The 24,050-nt window shown below is 51.6% G+C and overlaps 1 protein-coding gene across 1 annotated transcript; it reads left to right on the top strand.

The window, feature by feature from the left end:
- Positions 1-13,669: 13,669 nt before the first annotated feature.
- On the top strand, positions 13,670-17,434 carry CCDC42 (coiled-coil domain containing 42). Its single transcript, XM_072881528.1, is given in 7 exon segments — positions 13,670-13,836; positions 14,120-14,225; positions 14,351-14,455; positions 15,015-15,212; positions 15,954-16,175; positions 16,700-16,858; positions 17,336-17,434. Coding segments are annotated over 7 exon segments (1,056 nt in total).
- The last annotated feature ends 6,616 nt before the right edge of the window (positions 17,435-24,050 follow it).

Genomic DNA, 24,050 nt, shown 5'->3' with positions numbered 1-24,050 from the left:
GTCCAGCACAGGCATGGGCAAACCAAGGGATGATGGTTACTCTCCACTTCTACTCTGCCCCCAGCCAAGTCCTAGTCCAGTTTGGACCATCCTGGAAATCCCTGGTCTTGCTGGTGGCGGCACAGGACCAGCAAGCAGGGAAGGTCCTCCCAGACTATTTGAGGACTGGAACCACTTGCTGCAGGATCTCAAGAGATGGGTGGGATGGAGGAGAGACAAATAGGAGAGTCCTGACAGAGCCTGGGAGGGCCGGATATGTCTGCAGCAATACAGGTGGAGGGAGCAGCTCTGTCTGTGCAAGGGGAGACAGCCTGTCTGGAGAGGGACCATGCCCTGCCATCAGACCTGCTTCCCTGAAGCCCTCAGAGCTGTGCATTTCCCAGCACAACTCATTACAGTGGAGATCATTAGCAATACTGCTAGCTAATTAATCTGAGTGCTCAGTGGGAGCTCCTATAAAACTGCCTTAATAGACTTCCAGCTGTACACTTGTTCTGTGAAAAAGATTCATCCATGTGTCTTTAAACAGGAGGAAAACCCCACACCACCCTCGCCCTGGTGGTCCTTCCCCCTTTAAATGCTCCAGTGGGGTCTTTAACAGCCGATGAAGGGATATTGTAGTGGGAGTTATTGGCTGTACCTGCCAATAACTGGAGAAATCACCTGCCAATATGGGTTCAGGACCTCAAGATAAGAGGGACCGAGATAAAGGATGCCTAAACCCCAGGACAGGGAAGAGACTCCCAGTACCTGTGGAGCACAGCCCTTTTTAGAGGGTTGGCCCCAGACAACCCAAATCCCAGGGGACTTCCCAAATCCCAGGGCAGTGTAGCCACCTCACTGCCAAGGTCCCTGGGTGGGGACCACAAGGTCTGGGGACTTCAGAAGTGAAGGAAGGGAAGGAAGGGGACAGGAGGGTAGGGAGGGCCTGCAGCCCTACATCAAACCAGCACCCTGCTCTGCCCATAGTTTCCTCAGCTCCATCAAAGGAAGGTGGAGACACCCACTCAGCTGAGCTCCATCCAGCAGGCTCAGAGCCCTGTTCACATCAGTTAAAAACATCCAAATTGTCTAATCTGGGACACATTCTTCCCTGATGGGCTCTGAGACCCCAGATCTGTGTGCAAACCCCATGCTCTGGCTCAGCCTGGGCAGCCATGTTTCCCCTGGTCTCCGTGGACCACCATGCATCAGCTTACCTTCCCTCTCCATCTTCAGGGCAGGACAAAGTCCTCCAGGTCACACCTCAGCCTGCAGCCTGGCATCTTGAACTCAAGACCTGTCCTCAGAGGCTCTGCACAGTCTCACAGACCTATGGAGGGTTCTGGGGATTTCCAGTGACACACCAGTGTCTGCTGGGAGGGCACAAGCCTGGAGCAGCCAGTGCAAGAGGAGCTGCATATCCCTGCAGACCAGCCAGCCTTACTGAAGGGCAGCTCTGCAGAAAGCGTGTGAGATGCTGGGGGATGCTGAGACCCAGGGCTGTACGATGGAGAAGACAGCCATGAAAAGCAGTGTTGGTTCCTCACCCTAGGTGCCCACCATCCCTGGGTGTGTGCCCCGGCTGCCCATCTCCTTCTCGCTGTTCAAACCCTCTGCTATTCTTCCCAGAGCCTGGGGATGGCATCACCTCCTCATTTTTCTGGATGTGTGGCGAGGAGCTGGAGGCAGACGGCTTTCCCATGTCCTCTATACTAGACATGCTGTGCCCTGCAGAGAGCGAGTGTGTGGATGAGGCTTGTTTTGGTGGAAAACAAAGAGATGCCACATTTAAATCAGAGCTCTTCACTCATTTTCAGCTTCAAGGAAGGGTTGACGAGGGAAAAGGTACAAATGCACATTTCAGGGGTAGTGCAGCTGGGACATGAGGATTCAAAACACAAGGACAAAAGTCATGACATATGGACGTCAATGAAAAAACAGGCATCAGCCCACAGGGACCTTCCTGGCAGGGGATCTTTGAGGGCAAGGACAGCAGGAAAGCCGGTAGCTCCTGAGCAGGACTCTATCTCAGCTCCACGGGAAATGTTTGCCTCACAGAGTAACACAGGATCTGCTAGGAGAGGAGTGGGAGGGCTGCACAAGCCCTCGAACACCAGAGCATCGAGGAGAAGAAGAGCACATGAGCAAGGCTGAACCTGGAGGGATAACATGAGTGAGAGGGATGTTGATGGGAAAGCAGAGGCTGCTGCATGCAGGGGCACCACAGGCAGAATGAAGAGCATCCGCAGGGAGGAAGAGGAAGAAGAGCTCCAGCTTGCTGCTCAGTGGGAAAGAAGAACAAACAGAGGAGGATGCAGGGAATGCAGAGGAGTTTGGTGGTTTCCTTTTTTAGCTTTAATCTTCATAAAAATCCGGACGTGACCAGATAGTTAATGAAAGGGGAGGTGAGAAAACAGGCCAGAACAGGGGAGGTGGGATAAAGGAGCAAGTAGATGCATGGGATGTGTTCAGGGTGGGGGGCCTGGGAGACCTCGTGGGGATGCTGGAGAGAACAGGAAGATGGGGTGGAGAGGAACAAACCCAGCCAGAAAAAGGGGAGGAATTATCAACCCATCATCAGAGTGATAGCGGGCCAAATCAGGGTGAATTATTAAATGGTTTATAAACACTAATACGATCAATTCACACCAAATAAGCCTCATGTCCTCTTTTCACAGGACTGATGGCCTGATGGAAAGGAAGAAGTGATGCTATGATGTATATCAATGCTTTGGGCTGCCCTGTGTCTCTAAAGGGGACCGCAACCCCAGCATCGGCCCTGCGCGGGGGAGATCTTGTTGAGGCTGGGGGGATCAGTGTAAAGCATTGCCACCAGGAGACAAGCCATGTCCTCCCCTTCCCCACACACTGCCCCACTTCTCAAACACCCTCCCTTTCCTGGACATAAGTTTTCATCCACACAAGTGCTCTGTGGGCTCTTGAATGGGTCTTTGATGTTTGCCGTATTTTCCAGGCAGTTGGTTCCCTGAACTGAGCCAGGGCACGGCAACCCAAACACTTGTGCCAGCACAAGGGGTGTGAAGGGCTGGGAATGAGCAGCTGGGGATGAGGGACCAGGCTGTGTCTCCAGGAGGCACGGACGGATTATGGCAGCTTAACACGTTCATCAAAATCCAGGCCCCCCCGGGTGACGGTCAGGCTGCAAGAGTGGTTCAAGGGAGCTTGTTGGGCTCTCTCCTGGATCTCTGGACGGTATTTTCCCTCCTGATTAAGGTGGTGTGGCTCTAATGCACAAGTAAAATCCGTGGATTTGGGCTTTACAGCACTGCAAGCACTCAGGGTGTGAAATGCAGGTCTGGAGGAGACATGGGCTGCATGAATACAGCGTGGGAATGGCAGCACAGCCAGAGTGGGTCCAGGCTGTGTGTGTGTGTAGGGGGGTGCTGTGGGGGTCACAGGCTAAAGAGCAGTCTGTAGTGCCCAAAAGCAAAACTGGGCAAACCTAGACCTGGGCAGGTCTAATCCTGAAATCTTCTGTTGTTCGCTCGGCACTGATTTCAGCAGGATTTGTTCATGTGTAGGAGTGAGGAAGGATCTGGTGCACCACTACGGAGCAGTAGGAAAGGACTTGAGAAGGCTTCTGCACTGTTGCAGGGCTTCATGGTGAAAAGCCTGGTCTCCCAGAGGGTAACAAACACCTGAGCATCCCCTTCGCAGAGGTGATCCCAGCCTGCGAGCAGCTCCCATCTCATTGCATCAGCCCTCCCCTGAGGTCATAACCTGCATGGTGGGGTAGAGTCAGACCTATGCTGGGCTGCAACTAAGGATGAGGCAATACCATGGAAACGGCATTGCCGGCTGATCACGATGCCTGCTGTGTCAGCACTCAGAAAAGCCCCAGCTGCACACAAAAATGTTTCCTCCTCAGCAACCGGGAGTGGCAACGGAGCCTCTCAGCTTGTGGAAATATCCTGCCTGGCACATCTGTGATTAGACAATCTGATTCAAGACAAAGGCCAGAGCTGATCTCACTTCTGAGCCTGGTCCTTGCTGCAGCACTGAGCGTTGGGAGGCTCTGCCCCAGCTGCAGGCTGGGATGGCCACTGCCTGGTGTGAGGAGCATGAGAGAGCAGCCTTGGACTTCATCCATGCTCTATGGCCTTGCTGATTTGAGCCTCCCCACAAGGTCTTCACCTTTCTCAGGTCTGGTCCTCTTCAGGAGCCATGGTCACAGCTGAGACATCCAGACATCCCTCTGTTATGGTCCCTGGGCTCTGACCACACCAGGATCCTGTTTCTCCTCCTGCCCAGCAGCTCTGCCATCTGCCTGGTGTTCACCACCATGGTGCCACCTCTACCCACATCTCCTCTGATGGGCTCAGTGGAGACACATGTGGGGTCTGGTGCCACCAGGCCTGGCAGGAGGGTTTTCAAAGCCCAAGAGCAAGAACTAACCCAGGACTGAGTGCTTGGAAAAAAGCTCCTCTTGGTTACCAGAGAGCTGAATCCAGCCAAAGAAATCTGAAGGCCTCCAGCTTTGCAATTATCTTGCTGTGTATCTGAGCTCCTGTGGAGCTGAAATCAAACCTTTGATGGGGAAGAAAGGGAAGGTAAGACTTTTCCAGCAGCTGTGGCAGATGAGGCAGTTTCAACTGATGTGAGTGCAGGAAGCTTATTATCTCCAAAAAACTCTGGCATGCTGGAAACCAGCTGAGTGCTGGAGCTGGGGGGATTTATTTATGGCAGGTCTCTCTGGAGCTGCAACTCTGCCCAGACGCACCTTGGGGATCAGGTCACCATCTCTGTCCCTAGGCTGGGCAGTATGAGAGCAGCTTCAGACTGGTGCCGCATCACAGGACTTGCCTCACCCCAGCAAAAAAAAATCCAAGACAAAAAAGAAAGCACTTTCTTTTCACCTTGATGCCTCCAGTGCCCTCCTGATGTTGCCACAAGGCTGGCTGTGCTTGTCAGAGCTTCCCTGGGAAACAACTGTTCATTTGATGCTTCTGGGTTTGAGATCATTTGCACCACAAAAGATGAACTCAGACAGTTTTGGGCTTATGGCACCCCTGGGTGTCCCTGTCAGATGAAAATCCAGAGCCATGACAGAGCTATTGCTAAAACCCAGCCAGAAGAGAGGTCCTAGAGGTGTGTGTACAGCAAATCCTGCGTTGCTCTAATTGATGTATGAACTCTGACTGCCTGGGCTAGTGCCACGTCCCCAGCCCCATAGCCTGAATGCTCCCACTGTAACGGATGCACTTGACCTCTTAACCAAACTAGCAGTAGTTTGGTACAGGGTCCAAAAGAAGGTAAAGGCTTGAGCCGTGACCAGGCCAAGAACTCCTCTGGTGCTGATCTGTTCTCTGAAAACCCACAAAGAAGCAGAGTGACACAGTGAGCATCGATGCATATGAGCTTGGAACCCCGATCATGCAGTTAACACATGAATAGCGGGTGGCTTTTCTAAGACTCATTTATCAAGGAACAAAGAAATTTGTGGGTACAAGGAGTCTCAGGCACATCTTTCCTATCGCATGTAATTTGGCTACGAGCCAACCACTTTATCTGTAAATATGACAGCCAAGTGAGCCTTTTATGAGCTCTCCCTGCTAGGCAGTGTGGCTGCATGGTGGTGATCTCCCCTTGAGCTGGGACACCTCTCAAGATTGCTCCTCGAGGCAGAGAGACCTTTTACCAACGGCAGACCTTTGGTAAGCAACCGATATCGCACATAACCTTGTAGTATGCTAACTTTTATTTTTGTCTTGGTAACTTTGATTGCATGCTGAATTGATAAATTTTGCATATATAATTCCAGTAGACATAAACCGTTGTCCAAGTCTGAGACTAAGATTGGACCTAGCTGCACCTAAGCTCCATCAGGAGTTTAGAAAGCAAGGGGGTCTGCTCTGAACCTCATGACTCAACGGTAGGGTCTTCCTTACCCTTTTGTGTCTCCAGTCTCAGTGTGAATCACTTTAACTCGAGTGTAACCCAATTTTCCTGTGTATGTTTCTTCCATGCAGTAATTAAAAGAGTGAACCTTGCCATCGAACTTTGTTAAGTCACACTTTTATAAATCATATTAAAACCACTTTTGCTAATACCTTGGACAGTGATATTTTTTTTTTAAGCGATCTAAATCACTCATTCGTGACACCCACCAAGGACCAAGTCTCCATCAGCTCCTGGAGAGGATACCAAGCTGAAGGCTTGGTTTAGGACAGCTTGCAGGAGTTCACTGAGGGCTGTTCAGAAATAGTGGGCTGGGTTAAACCACAGTGCCCGAACTGAGGGGCCGGTCACCTCCAGCAGCCCACTCCACACACACAAGGTTTCAGATGGCTTCTTGGAAGGGGTCATTTTCTTAAGGCTGAGGAAGTCCAACTGGAGCATGAAAATCTACTCTCACATCCTTAGCAGAGCTCATAGCCAAAATATGAGTCTCAGCATCTACTTCTGCAAGGACTGATGTCTGGGCACACGTAGTGACCTGCCTCCAGCAAGGCTAGCCATGAAGTCTACCCACACCATGAGGATATCCTTCCCCCGTGCAGACCACAGCTCCAGCCAGGCAGACTTCCTCTCCTCATCCTTAGACTTCTTGTTTGCAGGTCAGTCCCAGGGAGGGCTTGGGGGACTGGGCTGAATCCAGTGATTAGGCAGGTCCCAGGCCAAGTGAGGGGCTGCAGGGCCTGGCAAGGATGCTCAAGGTGGCCAAATTGGATATGTCTATGTGAGCTGGTCTTGGCAGGTGCTCTGGATAGTCCATGGAGAGAAGCAGGAGATTCCAGAAGTTCATTCAGCCTTAAGGGATCAGATGTGTTATGCCCTGGGAGTGCTTATCCCTCTCACCAGCTACAATGGGAGCTTGGGATGGGCTGACCCATGGAGATATCTCGATTCAAGACATCTACCATTAAGTTGGATAATGATCCTTACATGTGCTCTTTGCAGACACAGTCCAGATCCCAACTTGAAGTGAAACAGAGTAAGGGCAGTTTGCTGCCCTGAAACCCTTAGAAAGGGATAGTTGCACCTGTCTTGGGGCAGACCTGTGAGCCTTCACTATTGTCTGGTGGGAATGCATTTTTTGAGCAGTTTAGGCTGTAAAAAAGGAGCAGCAAACTATTCCTGGGAAAAATAAATGTCTGCTGCTGCTTTGCTTTTGTGTCCAGATGTGTGGGCCTGGGGACCAGCTCTCAAAGCTGGAGAATAGGCAACATCTGGAGGCTGGAAGTAGACCTACCCCTCCTCCTCCTATTGCATCCTCCCCATTGCACAGCAAATGAATGAGTCCATTTTAACACGGTCCAATGATTGCTGCTGCCACGGGGATGTCTGGACACTGAGTCATAGTTTACTTCTTATTCCTGCTGCATCATCCTTATTTTTTGATTTATGTATGGACCACTCTGTGTATGAAAGAGCAAACTATCCTTTTTGATCTCTTTTACTTGCTATAAAGATTTGCTCAATAAATGAGGTCTTAAAATGGAAACATCCCTGGATACCCCTGTTGAATTGATCTTTTCCAATCAGAAAGAGTGTTCCCTTTTTCTCTTATTCGCCCAAATATCCAGGCTGCTGTTCTCTTGCACTGAGAGCTGACAGGAAATACTCACCGTCTCCTTGCTTCACTGCCACGCGCAGGCACCCTTCTTGTAAACAAGCTGAACCACACCAGCATGGGAACAAGCAGCTGAAGCACCAGGGATGGCAGGGAGGTGTGGAATAAACCTTTCCAACGAAGCTTACAGACCTATTTCATTAGTGGGCTCACCAGTCTATTTCCTTTTTGCAACCCAGCTAAGTGAGAACAGAGATAACTTACTGCAAGAAAGCAAGCGGACCAGTTACTGCCCTGATAGTGAAGCCTGATGCGCACAGAAACCCACCATAGCAGCCCAGGAAGCCAAAACCAATCTTTCCCACTGACACAGGTGGGAAAAGCAGGCAGCTCTGCTCAAAGCCACACAGTGAAGTGGGATTTCAGGAGGCACTGCAAAACTGGTGGCATAACCATAGCATTTGGGAATGGCTAATCCCTAAGTTTGTGTGATTCAGGTCTTACAGAATTACAAAACTAGGCAAAAAGTTAAAGACAAAATATTGCATCCTGACTACGTATGCACTTGGCTTTGGAGTTATGAGTTTACAGGGGGTTCTTTAACTGCAAACTTCTGTTTAATGGAGATTGAAGAGCATAATCTCACATAATCCCACAACTCCAGGAGGTCAGGCTTTAGAAGTCCCTATATAAACACACAGGGACTGACAGTGAAACCTTCACATAACAGGGAAATTTCCTGAAATGACACCACCATGCTGGTAAGATTGGTGCTCCCAACTCACTCCTGTCTTTAGTGTGTCGCCTGCACTTGGAGAAAGCAGTAAGCAGTGACTGCCTTGCAGAAGCCCCAAGGGCAGGTCTGGGGCCAGGGCTAATGCTGGAAGCTGAGGCCACATGGCAAAAAGGTTCACTCTGATCCGAATGGCAGAGACAGAGGCAGGCAAGGATTTCCTGTGGCCACACGGCTCTCTGGTGGCAGAGCTGCCCTGTGCTTTCCCATTAGCCCATGCTGTCTCTCAGGTGCCTGGAAATAACTGAGTGAATTTAAGGGTGTGCTAGTTTGCAAACAGGTGGAGAGTCTGGTGTTCGGAAGTCACTTCTTAGCTCCTTCTCCTGCTGCTTCTTGCATCAGCCCTGAAGCCTGAGCCTCCTCCTCCCCCAAGCGACAATGTGGGAGGTGCACCCTGAGGTGCCCTTTGGATTGGGGTGCAGGTACAGATGTTGGGACAAATCCATGTCAGGGAACCCTGGAAGAGGGAAAACATCTGCTCCACAGAGCAGAGACCAGCCTGCCCAAGAGCTGCTGAGGTTCTCAGAGGAGATGGGCATCTCCAACAGCCTTGCCTTTCTGGGGGTTAAGCCGAAATCCTGCTGCGCCAGATGACTCAGAGAGAAGGTAGCAGGGGAGCACAGTGGCGTGGGGGAGAGGCACCAAGCAGTGACTCAGGCTCCCCTACCCCTTCCCTCTTACACATCAGCACATTTATCCTGCGTTGCCATCAGCATCAACTGCATTCACATCGAAGGGGCAGGCTGGGATGGGAACAGGGCAGAGGAAGGGTATGCTGTGCGGAAGGGCTGGGCCCTTGCCCACCACCAGAAAGGCTGCCTGGAGTTATCCCAGGGCAAGGAAACAGGGCAGGACTGGGACTGCATCTGGGACTGCACACTTGTTTAATAAGTGCTCCCTCTCCTGGGCCGTGGCCACACTGTCCCACAAAAAATGCGAGTGCTTTGGCAAATTGGGAGGTATCTCAGGCTGGCTAGACTCCTGGAGCAGGGCAGGGACCTTCCCTCGGCTCCAGATGGTCCCAGTTCCACATGGGAACTGCTCCCCAACTCCAAAAAGCCCTGGGCACTCAATGAAGATACCATGTCTGAACATCCCCGTGCTCCCTTAAGCCTGTCCCTTGGGGACCTAAGAACTGGGGAAAGATGCTGGGAAGAGATTTGGCCATTCAAAATCACGACAATACAGAGCCCAGTGTGATTTAGAGGAATTGGCTGTCACCAAGGGCATTTTGTACTGCACTGGGAGCTTTTGAAGGCCAGAAGGGAAAGTCTGTGTCAGCTTTCCATCAGCCTTCAACTCCAGGGGCTTCAAGATCAGAGGAGATTTAAAAAAAAAAAAAAATCATGCAGTTTCCTTCAAAGAGTAAAAAGGTGGGGGATGTACCTAAGGGATGAACGGAAAAGGTTTCTCCTAGGTAGCTATGACTCAGAAATGGCATTTTCTGTATTCTAATAAGGGATGTCAAGTCAGAGGTAATTTATTCATGGCAAGCTGATGCAGTTGCTATGGAGATCATAATAGGAAGAAACTTTTTTAATAAATAGTGTATTGAGGAGGAAAGCGTTTGTTGAAGATAAAACCTGGGTGTGAGGACAAAAGTGGCAAATGGTGATTAGGAACGTTAAAAAATTTTTTAAAAAAGCTGTCTGCAAGCACTTTCACCACAGCTGTGAAATGCAGGGTATGCTCTCATCCTGCTTGGCTTCCCTCCAGGTGGGCAGAGGACCGATCCCAGCTCAGGGTTTTCCATCCACCGGACACCAGCCCAGGAGGGTCCAGCACTCCGGGAAGCAGGTCCACTGACAGGGTCTGTTGGTTTTAGAGCAGGCAAGAGCCAGGAGAACACATGGTTTTGGGTGATTCATGGGTTGGGTTCGCCCGTCCTGCGCAGATGAGGGTGCTACAAGACAGAGGAGGGAGTTGGTGCAGATGCCCAGAGCACCATGGTGCTGTATGGCAGGTACCTGCGTGTCACTGCGTACTTAAAATTCAGGTCTCTTTGTGTTAGGCCAGCCAGCCGCCTTTTCACTTTCAGGGCAAAATACACACAAAGTGTATTTTCAGACCCACTTGGTCACCCATGTCTTTTCCTCTCCCGCCGTCACAGCATTTCCTCTCCCTCCATCCTGAACTTTCCTCCTCCAAGCATGGCTTTCTCCTCCTCCTCCCCTCCCAACCATGGGGGCTGAGATCACCTTTCCTAGCTTATGTTGTCCCTATGTCCCCAGGACAGTGGCTGTTTGGCTCTAGTCCCCCTTTTGATTCCTTACTAGTCTTTCTGATACAGATGCTGAACCCGAGTGTCCCCTCCACAGTAGACAGCTGTTCTGGGCAGAGCTGTGGCCGGGGCAATGCAAGCATGAAGGGCTCCATCAGAGCCTGGATGCGCTGGAGATGACTGTTGGGTAATATATGAAAGGGATCATCCTTGCAAACATGAAAGAGCCCAGAGAAACACTGGCAGGGGAGACCCCTGAGTGATACCCTGGCCCAGCCGTGCTGGGGACCACCACAGAAAGCCATGAGCGCATACAAGCTTCATCAGTGCAAACACGGAGGAACTCAGAAAACAACAGCAGACCAGGGATTCCCAGTAACATACCCAGACAGATCCAGCCACCCTGTCCAGGTTTCTCCTGGGGTTGTGGCAGGAGAGGCTCAGCCCCATGTGCCACGTGGGAAACCCATCAAGGTGAGTCCATGGGAGCCGCTCTCCAGAGCACCTTCCTAACACCCTAGCAGACATCACTGGTGCCCTGCTAATGACAGGGCATCTCACACCACATCTTCTGGAGTTCATAGTCCTGTCCTCAGCCACCTCACTGTCTCACACAGCAAATTACCCCCCTGAATAAAGATTTGGGGCCTCCTAGCCTCAGACAATAGCATAAGACCTGTTTGCTGCAGTGCATATATTTTATCTAGTCATTATGGCATTGTGGTGATGACAAGGAACGAATGTCACAAGGTGCTGTACAGATGAGGCACACAAAGATCTCCAATCCAAGCAGCTCTGCAGTCTGCCAAAACAGGGGAGGTGGAGGCTAAAGCAGAGGGAATCCATGAGATAAAGCTGGTGATGCCTGGTCTGTGGGATGCCACACAAGAAAGGCTGAGAGTAACACAAGCGATTTGAGCTTGGCTCTCTGCTGTGCTAAGCCAGTGAGCACTGCAGCTCCCCACTGCCAACACGTGGCGAAAAGGATGCACAGGAAGGGGCTTTCCCTGGGCACAAGAATATTGGGAGATCCCCAAACCCCCTGAGGCCTCTACCATTTGATTGACCCTCCGTGGACACAGCTGCAGCTTCTACTGATGGGTAAGAATAAAACCTGGTGGTGACTTCTCCTTCATTCATAAGCCTGCAGGCAGCATAGCTTTGCTCAGAGTGTTCAGTGTGGAAAGTGATAATCCCACAGCTATCTACGGAGGAAGGTAAAACCGCAGGGATTTTATTATGGGCTGCACTTCCTATCCTTGCTGCGGAAGGGCAGCACCTCCTCGGGAACAACGAAATACCATGAAGCCAAAGGGACAGGGGCAGCCCCTCGGTGTTATGCATGCCTAACAAGCAGGAAGGTGACTGATGACATCACTTGCTCCCTGGAGCCTGTCTGTCATTTGTGTGACAAAATGTCATAAAATGGCGAATTCTCAGTCAGACTGGGAAGTCAGCCAGTGCTTCCCCTTGGAAATGTCTGTCTCCAGTTATTCATAATGATAATGAACTTTAATTGCTTAAAGTGCTGATCCTGGTGCCCAGCACCTGCCTCAGACTGCTCTCCCCAAAACTGTACCTTTTTTTTAATTTCAGACGGCACAGTTCAGCCACTGGAGGACAAGGACACACATGGCTCCGCAGCTCTGCTTGTGTGAAAGAGCAGGCCACTGTTGCTTCCCAGACAGACTCTGTCCCAACTCACAGCTCTGCAGCAAGTACTTGAAATTCAGACATGCTGAGACCTTCCTGGTTGCTCGTCTGGTGGGTTCCCGTGCTCTGCTGGGGACCAGCAGCTCCTCCAGCCCAGGGGATGCAAGGGTGGGCAGGACTTTTCCAGAGAGGATCCCTGACTGCTGGAGGAAGGGCTGAGCCCCTCACCTCGCAGGCAGGCACAAGCCCTGCTCCCAGGCAAGACTTGTCCCACTCCCAGGTAAGACTTGTCCCTGCCAAGGTCCAGAAACTGCTCCAGAAGACCAGATTTAATCTGCCTGACCTGTCGGGATGGGAACAGCCCCATGATGACCTCAGGATGGACAGAGGGGAAGTAATTTGTCACTGACAGGACCAATTTGAACCTCAGTAATAAAAGCCAAGAGTATTCACTGCTTTGCCTTGGGTCATTTGTCTCTAAATGAAGCATCTCTCATATAACAAATGGTCCCCTCCTGTGCCATACATCTTCTTGCTGTTTAAAGTGCCAGACGGATCTGGCAGACTTTCCCCAGCTCCCGGTGGTTTATAATGAGCAAGGGGTGACGTTTGCCTGAAAACAATTTCCCTGACACATGTCAGGGTTGTAACAGACATGCAGACTTCTTCCCCCAGAGATACATACCCTTTTCCACCAAGCCATGAGTGTTTCAGCTTCAGTAGCTCACAGAAATGCTCTTATATGTTAAGCCGGTGAGGAAGCCAGAGACTGACAGAAGCAAACATCAGAGGGTGAAACCTCCTGTGGAAGGAGCAGACCCCAGGGTCACCATCATCTGTAGGTTTTCCCCCACCTGGCCCATGAATACCACCCCTTTATTCTGGGCAATGGATCTTGTTCAAATGCCTTGTTCTGGGGAAAATAATAAAATAAATACAAAAAAAATTGGTTATTTTTTATCGAATGGTAGATCTAGTCCCACACAAGAAGGAACCATGGGCAGTACAGTGATCAAGCATTCCTGAGGACATGCCTCAGTTTAACTGTCTTTCCATCTGGTGTTTTGGGAGAGGAGAAAGCTCCTGCCCTGAGCTCTGAGACAGTGGGCTGTGGATGTCAGGGGCACTGAAATACCTGCCCAAGACAGCAGAGGTCACAGGACACAGGGGCTGATTTTTAGCAGAGGAAGAACCAGAGAAAATGAAAGGAAGAGAAGGAACTCCGCATTCGTTCAGCTTTCCCTTAGTGCTGAAGAGTCCTGGTCCTGGACACAGTTGTCAGTCTCCCTCGCTGGCGTGGGGGCATCGCCCTGCTTCAGTTGCCAAGTAACTGCCTGAGCATCTTCCAACTGTCCCCAGCAACCGTGCCATGCCAACTGGCCACCAATAGCCGGTGGCCACAGGCACAACTGGGGCAAAGAAGGTTCTGGGAAAGCAGAGGTAAGAGGCACCTAGGGGTTCATCCCCTGCCCAGCTGCCTCTCCCCATGCACCACCAAGCTCTCAGGCTTGCAGGACAGCTCCTGGGCAGTGCCGGGAGGACCTGGGCTCTCTGGGTCCTGCTGGTGGCTGGAGCGACGGCCACCATGGGTGATGAGGAGCTGTCAGCATATTTCCGCATGCAGTACAGGCAGAACCTCCTGCCCTTGCTCAGGTGAAGGGGCTCCTCCACCCGCCTCCATCTCCTCCATCCTCTTCTCTTGTCTCCTCCATCCTTCTTTCCCCTACCATGGCAAACTCCCATCCCTTATGTCCACCACTTCAGTCCCCTCTTGTACCTCCCTTCTCCAGCCCTGTTCCTCCCTGTAACACCCCCTTGCTCTGTCAGTGGGATCCCTGCTGGGGAGGGGTGGGGATGCTATGCTGCCAGATGAGATCCAACACTCTGCCCAGGTACTAGACCCAGCATGTAACCTCGAGGAAAAATTCTGTGGCAGGAAACTCAGACTGACAGAGGAGGACTCCCTGTCTCCATTTATTCGCCTCCAGGAGAAGAAGAAACAAGCCTGACTGATGCAAAAGGCTCTGGAGGTGAAGGAAGAGGTGAGAAAGATGGGAGGATTCTGGGGCATGGTTGGGAGGGCTTGTGGTTTTTTGGAGGGCAGCAGTGGGCAGGTCACTGGCTCTGGGTGCGGGCAGCCATGTCACACTCACTCTGATGCTGCCAGGCCTTCAGGGAGAGGATGAAAGTCATAACCTGCCGGTGGAGGGACCTCCACACCAAGGAGGCTCAGCTGAAAACCTACATGGAGAAATCTGGCAGGATTTTAAAGGTACACCTGTCAGCTCGGCTGACATTACCCTGAAGCTGCACCACCACCTCCTCCCCTCCCTTGGGGAGACAGTCTTGGGCCACCACGTCTGTCCAAGCCTCCCTTGAGCCTGGCGGTGTGAGGAACAGGACTGGCAGGCCACAGGGTTTCATACCACAGATGTGGAAAGCCCTGGTAGGGCTTGGGAGGAAGAGAGCTTGTTCTGTACCAGTGTGATCTCCTGAGGGCCCCAAACATCCCCCAAGGAGGGTCTCAGCCTGTGCCCACTGTTGACACCCAGGTGTCTTCCAGGGACAGATACCAGTAGGTCTGAAAATCAGAGTGCCATCCCAGGTGCCTGTCTCCAAGACCGAAGGGTCAATGGAAGAGGGATGGCCCTGTTAAACAGGGAGTGAAAATGCTCCCAGGGGTGCTCCAGTACTGGTCTCTCCTCTGTGAAGGTATCTCCTCCCAGTGCTGTTGAGTGACCCAGCTCCATCTTCCCTTGCTTTCCTTTCCCTCTCTGTGTGTGTGTGTGTGTGTGTGTGTGTACGTGTGTTGGTGGGGGAAACACCACCAGGAAAATGATAATATGCGAATCCAAGCTCTGAAGAAAGCCAGCAAAGAGAGAGAGAGGAAGATGCAGAAGGAAAGTGAGCTTTTGAGAGCTAAGAGGGAACTGGAAGCCCTGAGAAATAAGCACCAGAAACACTGCATCAAAGTGCAGAAGTACTCCATCTTCAACAAATACCTGGAGGATGTGGTGAAGATCTCACAGGTGAGTTTGGACATGAGAGACACAGATCATGGCCTCGAGGTGGGTGTTAAACCTAGAGGAGATAAGGCAAGTCCAGGGAAATCATAACACTTGGTCAAACCCAGAGACCTGAGATGGGATGGGAAGAGGTTCCCTGCAACCAAGGTGAGCCAAGTGAACCAGAGTTAGGGGAGGAGAACCAGAAAAGGAGTTGAAGACTTGAGAAAACCAAAGAAAAAATGTTAGAAGGGGGAAAAGCATAGGGCTAAGGGGAATGGAGACCCCCTTGTGTCAGTTTCATGTCACATTGATAGTTTGGGAGAAGTGAAAAGCGGCCCAGGAATGGGAACCCAGGCAGTTGTCAAAAAAGCTGTGCCCTCTCTCAAGGATGCCCAGGCATCACTCCATGCATCGCTCATACTCCTGCAGTCCCGGCTGCCGCCCTCCCATGTCTAGGTGACTCAGCACTGGCAGTTGTAGTTGTGCTTTGTGTTTTATCAGAGCACTGCTCACCTGGGGAAGAGGTGCAGTATCTCCCCTTGCTTATGGGCAGTGACAGCTCTTGGACTGGCACAGTGGGAGGTCATCATACAGGGAATGTGGTGATGCTCACAAACCAATCGGGGCAATAGTCAGGAAGGGAAGATCTTTCAGCTGGGGGAGGTGTCCCTGGTCAGGGCAGGGTGCCAAACAGCACGAGACTTGCAATCGTGATGAGGGGAGGGCGGGGGGATTACTAACACCAGAAGCTCTGTGCTGCAGTTTGAGGAGATCCAGGAAGTCATTTGGCACTACAAGACACTGGTGAGGATGCGCAAGGACCTGCTGCAGTCACAACAGGGGCACAAGGAAATGTCTGAGCAAGCCAAGGTGCTCCTGGAGCAGTACACAGCAGAGAAAGAAGCTGAGATCCTGCAGTACAAAAATGAGCTGGTGCAGCTCCAACTACATTTTGACCAGGCTCAAAGCGACGTCCTCTCCTGGGTGAGGAAATGTGGGGTGGGCAGGGGAAGATCTCCAAGGCCTGGCTATGCCAAGACCAGCTGATGGCCCATCCCTAAGCCATGGGGTCATGGCAAGGCCCAGTAGCAGCCTTTGTAATTGGAGGAGATACCTAATTTTGTCCCTCAAAGGGGTCGTAGAATGAAGAATGACAGACCAGGTCTGGAGCAGGTTACATCAGGGGTTAAAACAAGGCCCTCAGCCATCATGATCTTTCACTTCTTGCTTGAACTCATAGTCAAAAGAGATCAGCTAACCAGGCTTTGGGGAGATCTGCCTTGGCACAAAACCCAAGCATACTCCACCACGTGTCCATTGGGTTTGTCTAGCCTGGTCATACTCATTTCCATTCACCATTCCTTGCAGCATCATCCCTGTAATGGGGCTTCAGTGTGGCATGTCTCATGGTCTCCACTGTTCATGGCTAAGGCCTCAGGCTCTCCAGTGCTGAAGCATCATCTTTGCTGGGGCATGTCTCCATGCTGCATGTCTCCTTCTCCTCTCAGGAGACTCGCTGGGCCGACATCCAGAACACAACTGCCAAGAAAACCCTGAAGCTGGGGACCATCAAGATGGCCATCCTCAACCTCTTCCAGTGCTTGAGCATGCAGCTGAAAGCAAACCTGAATGTGCCGGTGGATGACAGCCACAGACAGCTAAACATGGTAGAGCCAAGCCAGACCCCTTCTCCCTGCTCAGAAAGAGGAGCAGTAATGACCCTCAGCTGCCCAAAGGGAGGGGAGAGCCCAGAGAAATCGATGTGCCCAACAGACACCTTCCTTTTCACCTGGGCTCTCTCTTGGGCATGGGGAAAGGGCAGAGGACACCAGGCAAACCTCTCTCACCCGAGGATGCAGAGCAGGGTGTGGGTCCCTGCGGGGGCAGAAGGAGTGGGAGCCAGGCAGGCTGGGGCAGGGGATACAGGGCATGCAGACCAACCTATGGCCAAGGTTTGGTTTCATTCACCACTGCCCTGAACTCAGACTCACCCACAAAAGCCCATTCTGGTGGTGCAGATCCAGCAAGGCAAATGCCTTATCCTCCTGCTCAGTTTGGTTGGTGACAAAAGGGCCAACAAGCTCCCCTCTGCCTCCTGTTCCCATCGCTGCTCTGAGCTCTGCCATCTCTCTTCCCCACCCTAGATTCAGCAGTTTATCCAAGACCTCACAGACATCTCTATGGAGATGAAACAGAAGGACATGCAGAATTGCCAGCGAGCAGCTATACCTACAGAGCTGTAAGGGACATGCCAACATGACCTGCTCTGCCAGCAAAGCCTCAGCAGGGTGGGAAGGGAAAGAGGAGGACAGAGGGCCCTACAGATATTGAGACTCCACCTTAGGTTACACCAGTGAAGCTTCATACCTTTCCGGCTCTTCTGTTCCACACAGTTGCTGACACCTTTTACACTATTAAAAATAACCAAATATTTTAAGATGTCTCTTCATTTCCTGGGGGGATTGGAAACATCAGAGAAGCTCCATCCCACTGCTGCACCCCAAATGCCATTGGGGTGCCTTCTCTGGCAGATGGGATTCTGGTTGCAGGAGACAGTGTCCCAGCAAAGCATGCAAGATAGGGAGAGCAGGCTGGGACAGGAATATAGTCTTAAACAGGGATTAGTACTAGTGTTCACATTTGGACATCCCACTCAGCCTAAGCTCTGAGATATTTGAGAGGGATGTCACAACGGTGTGGGGGGACTGTGCTGCAGGAGAGCTTCAGAGATTTTCCAGCACCACACCCCGCACATCCGTGGGTGTGGATTTCTATGTACTAAAACTCACCTTCCCCCTCAAGCTGTTAGGGAAAGTGTGGAGAATGGATATAGGTGAAGGATGAAGCAGCCAAAGCTATTGCACTGATCATCCAGCTGTCCATCGTGAGTGCTAACATGATGAATACAAAACAAAAGGACTAAAAATGGCTCTGGAGACACACTGTGGAGTTCAGGCCAGGCTCAGAGTCTTTTTGGGAGGACCTTTTAATGGACCAAGGACTCAATGACATAAGCTTACAGATTTTGAGGCAAGAGACCATTAATCACATGCTCTTGCTCCCTTCTCTCCAGTCGTTACTCCTGTCCTGAGCCAGTGGATTCAGCTAATGCATCCTCCAGAAAAGTCTGAGTCCAGTTGGTCCACGTTTATAATGCCTGGGGGTTGCTCAGGCACCTGACCGCTTCCTTTAAGAGTGAGGAAGGCAGAGACTGACCCCCCTCCCTTCCCCAAATCTGTGCTTTCATGAGCAACAAGGAAAACAGAGGCACCCCAGAGCTGGTGCTGGCTGCTTGTTTGGAAAGCAGAGGAAGGATGAGTTCGGGGTGGGAGCACTTGGTGCAGAGTCTGAACAGAGGATGCTCCCTCTGTGTCTTTGCTGTTGCTGTCTCTGCAGGCTTGAATTCATAGGAATAAATTCAATTAGAAACACAGTACCTGAGGTCAGGTCTCAGCAAGAACTCATCCAGGAAACCCAATTTCTCTCAAGCCTCTGAGCTCAGACCCATGTTGGTCCATTGAAGCTGTTACCATCCATCAGCAGAAAATGACCCTGTGCAGTGTCCTCAGTGTGATGCCAGTGCAGAAGAAAACACAATAGTGAAAGCCTCCATTGCAGAGGCAAGGGCAGTAATTGCTTCTCAGCTGCTATATGTGGAAGAAGAGCTCATTTCTTTCTGAAACCTTGACATGTAAATGCAGTGTGGGCCACGACGTGCCCTGTGTTCTTCTGAATAGATCCCCAGAGCAGTGGGAGGTGAGTGGCAGTTTGCATTTCAGCTGGCAAGGAAAAGTAAAAACTGTTGCAACTTTATGCAGCCACCATGTGCCTACACTTTAATGATTATACTAAGTTCATTCTGTAAAGCAGGTAGAATAACTGTCAGGAAGGGGCAAGTGTCAAGGGAAGGAGCTAAGGTGGCAGCAAAGCCGGCAGGAGGATATACTCACTGACAGGATGCAGCCCCATGGTATGCAAGCAAGAGCAGAGAGGTTCATGGCTGCGTCCAGTGATTCCCACACTAGTCTACTGTGATGAGGCAGGTCCAAGGTGAAGCCAGAAAGTCAAGTCAGCAAGGCACAGTGAGAATCAGCCAGGTACAAGGCTGGTCACAGGCTTACCTGCAAGGCAAGGACCAAGGGCAAGGATCTAAGCATAACTGCAGCTCCCAAGCAAAGCAGGGGAAGCTCCAGTGAAGGCTCCATACAGCTCCTTCTCATGCCTTATCTGTTTTTCCAGCAGTCTGATCGCAGGTTACATGGCTGTCCCACATCAGGGCTGACCTTGAGCACAGGCAACCAGACCCCTGGCAGGTGGGGAACGGGTTGCAGAGCCCATGGGTGCACTGAGAGCCCTAGCATTAACAGCTCCTTGCAGTGGGCTGGGAGCCCCACGGTGCTGACGTTTGCGAAGAGCCATATTACCTCTTGTGGCAGGAGCCCAGATTCATGTCCTATTGAAGTCACGATGAAACCAGTACTGTGGTCTGGGCTCTGCTCTGCTTGGTGTGTACGTGCACAGTCTTTGCTCCAAGGACTGCAGGGTGCAAGGAAGAAAGAGATGCCCAGTCTGGGAGCAGAAACAGCACAGAGGAGCCCAGGGTCACCCAGGGGGTGAATGACAGAGTCAGGAAGAGGTTGGTTTGTTACCCATTGGCCATGCAGAAGGAGGGCTATTTAGTTGTCACATGAACAGAGTAGGCCATGACTTAGGGACAGGAGCTGAGGGTTGTGGGGGGTTGCTCAGGGGGATAAGAGGGATGAAGAAGAGATGGGGCCTTTGGTAAAGACCCTACATGGGGGCTGTGGATCTGCAGTAATTCCTTGCATGGGAAGAACTTCCCACAAATCCCGAAAGGCAAACCCTTCCTGCTGCCGTGCCTGGGCCTCCTTCCCCAGCCAGCAGAAACCTTCAGCCTGGCTGCACTCTCTGCCATGGCTGGGACTGCAGAGGTGGCCTTGAGAGGCAGGTAATGCAGAGCACTTCAGGCCAGTGAAAATAGATTTCTCAATGGCAAGCAAATATATTTCTTTTTGTTTGCATGGAGTGATCCAGTGCTCATCCCCAGGACTGGGCCTCACGAGGAGCATGCCACCTCTGCAGAGACAGCAGCTCTCTGTGCCAGGGCTGGATCTGAGAGCCTTTGCCCCACAGTCAGCAGCATCCAGGGATGCTGGCCTTCCTTGCTCTTCTGCGAGACCAAATACACAGCAGCAGAAGAGAGAAAAAAAACAAGCAGGAGAGAGTGAACCTTGCTGAGGCCCTCAGGGGTCCTAGAGGTTGGTAAATGTCTCGTAGAGGCACTGGTGATGATACCAAGAGCTGCTGCCTGCACTGGAAAAGTCAACTCATGACTCATGCGAGCAGAGACGATGTTGCGCGTTTGTGCCCTTGCATCTCGTCTCGGCAGTGACTTACCCAAAGGGACCAGAAGCATTTACACCCATCCTGAGAGGTGACTCAGCTGTCCCCTCACCTTCCACCCACGGCCACCCCCTCACCCACGTTGATGCATCTCACTGGTGGCAGCTCACGGGAGTTAATGGGAGCTAATGGCAGAGGAGCAGCTCTGCCCAGCCACTGAGGAAGACAGAGCTGCAGCTCTGAGCCTGCCACTCTGCGAGTGGTGGTCTGAGGGCATGGCTGTCTCCAGGCTGGACTTATGGAGAAGACAGACCTGATGGGCCAGGTTTCCTAAAGTCCTTTGAACAGTGAGTGCTGGCCAGTTCAGAGACTTGTCTCTTATCTGGATGTCTGAGCTGAGCTCTTCTGAGGAACCTTCAGCACAGCACAGAAAGATGAGACACATTGGTCCAACCAGGCACTTTCTGATCTGTTTCAATGTATTTTCTTCCTTTCATTCAGTAGACTGGTCCTGGCAGTGTCCATCTGTCAGCCAGTACATCACACTCAGCATGTCCCTTACAGTTCTACTCAAAAGCCAAGCTGAAGATCTGTGCTCCTGACTGGTCCCGATGTCCTGTCTGCTCCTGCTTAGCCCCAGCAGCCCTCACCATCCTGAACATGAAGCCACAGCATGTGTGGATGCTGCTCTGCAGCATCATTTGCTGGAACTGCTTGGTTCTGTGGCCCCGTCCATGCCTGGTTTTAGAAAGTCAGAGACCAGCAATTGAAACTTGAGGGCAGATTTTGCCATTGCGCATTTGCCAGTGTGCCATTTGTGCCACACCAGCAGAGCAGAAATAGCAGATCCCCCACAGTGCAAAGTCATTACCCAGATATGAGTAAGCCATACTCAAATCCCAAATTGCTGGGAGGCATTGCAACTAACTAACTTGTCTTCTTCCATAGAGCTGGACAGATGGCATTGCTCCTCAGATGCAGCACTATGACCTTCTGACCAGCTGAGCAAGCTCTTGAAAAGAGACAATGTCAGGCTGTCTACCACAGGGATCGCAGACAAGCTAGTGGAGGGAAACACCAGGATCCCAGGGATCTCTGTCTGTGGGCACATCAGGGGAAGGGAGTTATCCCCAGATGCCTTTGTCATCAGCAGGGTGGTGGGACACCAGCCTGGATTAGACCCAGCCAAGCTGCTGGAAGGACAGACGGGGGTGACACAGAAGTGCTGTCCCTGGCTGCCTCCCAGGTGGGAAGGCATGACAAGAAGGTATTTCCCTGGCTGCTCCAGAGGAGATTTGATTCCTGTCTGAGCCATGTCTAGTAGTTTTCATAGCCAGCAGCATGCTCAGAGAGATGTCACCACCACAACAGTACTTTTTGACTTGCCCAAATGATTCAGTGTCCTTGTACAAATGAGTCTACTGGAGAGGCTCTGGCCAGCTTATGGAGTACAGGTTGTGCCCTGGATGGCTACAAGTTGTCTAAATAACCCAAGATCCTCACCTCCCCTTACATGACTAGGAGCCCGTAAAGATGCCTCTTCAAGAAGCCTTGGCAAGAGATGGTGCCCATGGGGTAAAGGGGACAAGGTGGTACCCCAAGTGTGGACTGACACTGTCATGACTGGGGTGAAGGGATCTTTGGTCAGGCTTGCCTGGAAGGAGAACCAGGGGTTACAGGGCTGTGGGGGACTGACACTGGCTGCTCCAGCCTATGAAAGTAATTTCATCCTTCCTCTTCCCTTTCCCTGGGGAGCTGGAAAGGAAGGAAACCCTCTCATCTCAGCTAAGGCAAAGACAGCCAAGGCATTCCCAGCCTAGCAGAAAGACAAGCTCTGCTCTCATCACTTGTGAGATACCAGAAGATGCCAAGCTGAAGCTGTGCTGGTCCTGGAGTCCTGCTCCAGAGAGGGGACTATCAGGGTTGCCAGGGTTTCCTGGACCATCCACTATGCTCCCCTTCTCCCGCCTGCTGGAGCCATCCTGCTGGCTCAGGGACATCAGCACCAGCAGAGGAGATGGAAGGACCCACTGCCCGAGCACAGTGTGCTGAGGATTGCAAAGATGCAGTTCCTACCAGCTCTATTTGCTTTCTTGGGCAAAGCAAAACCAATGCTGTGACTCATGGTGCCATGGGATATGGAAGCAAAGACTAAAATTACCTAATCAGGTATCAGGGTTTCAGTTCTGTGACGCTGTGTAAAATAAGTTTTTTGTTTTAATAGCCTGCCTTCTCCTTGGGGAATTCCAGGGTTTGGGTTTGTTTGCATTGTGTTTTTTGGGTTTGGGTGGGGATTTTTTTTGTAAAATTTCTTTCTCTTGGCACAGAGAAGAGATTATTAAAGTATTGGCTAAATCCGCAGTCTGTTTTGCCTCTTGTTGATGGAAAATCCCGAGCACATTGAGATGTTATTGGTTTAATCTGGACTCTGTCAACATTTCCTCTGGAGCAGCCTGCTGTTCCATCAGTGTGGGCATGAGCTAGCAACACTGGTACTCACTGTTGCGCTCTCTGCTCTGCGGGGCAGCTCTGCCCCAGCACCGATGGTGGGATTCCCACTGGAGGGGCTTGTGCCCCAGAGCAGCCAGATGCAGAGCGGCCACCGTGCAGTCCGAGTGACAGGGACATGCTCTGACACAGAGCACAGCTGTATGGAAAGGCACTGTCAGCTCCAGATCCCTTAGTATGCTCTCACCTGGAGACCTGCTACCTCCCCTCTTAGGCACTCTGCAAGGAGGCGTGGGGACAACCCTGTGCTAGCCCTGACCACTGTCTTCAGCAGCGACTTCAGAAGACATGATTAGCACTTATCCAGGACTTGGCATGCCAACCACCATCGGGTGCCAGATGGCAAAGACATGGAAGTCATTAAACTTGAATTACAGCATTGGTTTTGTACATGCAGTTTCCAGCCACCTGATCCAAGAGAGGATGCGGGTGCCAGAGCTGCCTGGTCCCCTCTCAGCAGTCACTGGCATAAAAGCACGTCACATCTGTGAGTGACTGCACGCTTCCCTGGTCCTACACAACTGGCGAGACCCAGCAAAGCACAGACTCTGTCCTGCCTCTCTGCTCCTACTCAGCCCATCTCCCACCTTGTCTTCTCCAGCATGTCCACCATGAGATGCTTCTCATATGTTCTTTAATCACCCATCCCAAGGACAGGAAACACCAAAAACCATAAGATCCTACAGTTTGCAGGCCTGCCAGTCCTGCTCCTTCTCCTGAGAGCACCTGGGGGGTGGGATACAGGAGGGGGAGAGTCAGGGGGCCAAGAGAAGAGATGGTGCAGCTAGACCCCCTTCGGCACTCCATTAAGCAAAGTGCCACATATAGAAGACATTTGATGTTCCACAACCCCTCTATAAACGCTACCATTGAGGCTTGGTGAGGACAGAAGGCTGTTATCAGTGAACAAATATATCAAAAGAGTTCAGGGCTCTGAGCATTAAAGACTATTAACCCAGGGAGGGAGTTTCTTGCCTTTCCAAAGAT

This window comes from Ciconia boyciana, chromosome 16 (assembly GCF_034638445.1).
Source record: "Ciconia boyciana chromosome 16, ASM3463844v1, whole genome shotgun sequence".
In the NCBI taxonomy this organism is placed as follows: Eukaryota; Metazoa; Chordata; class Aves; order Ciconiiformes; family Ciconiidae; genus Ciconia; species Ciconia boyciana.
This window is presented reverse-complemented; position numbering and strand designations above follow the sequence as displayed.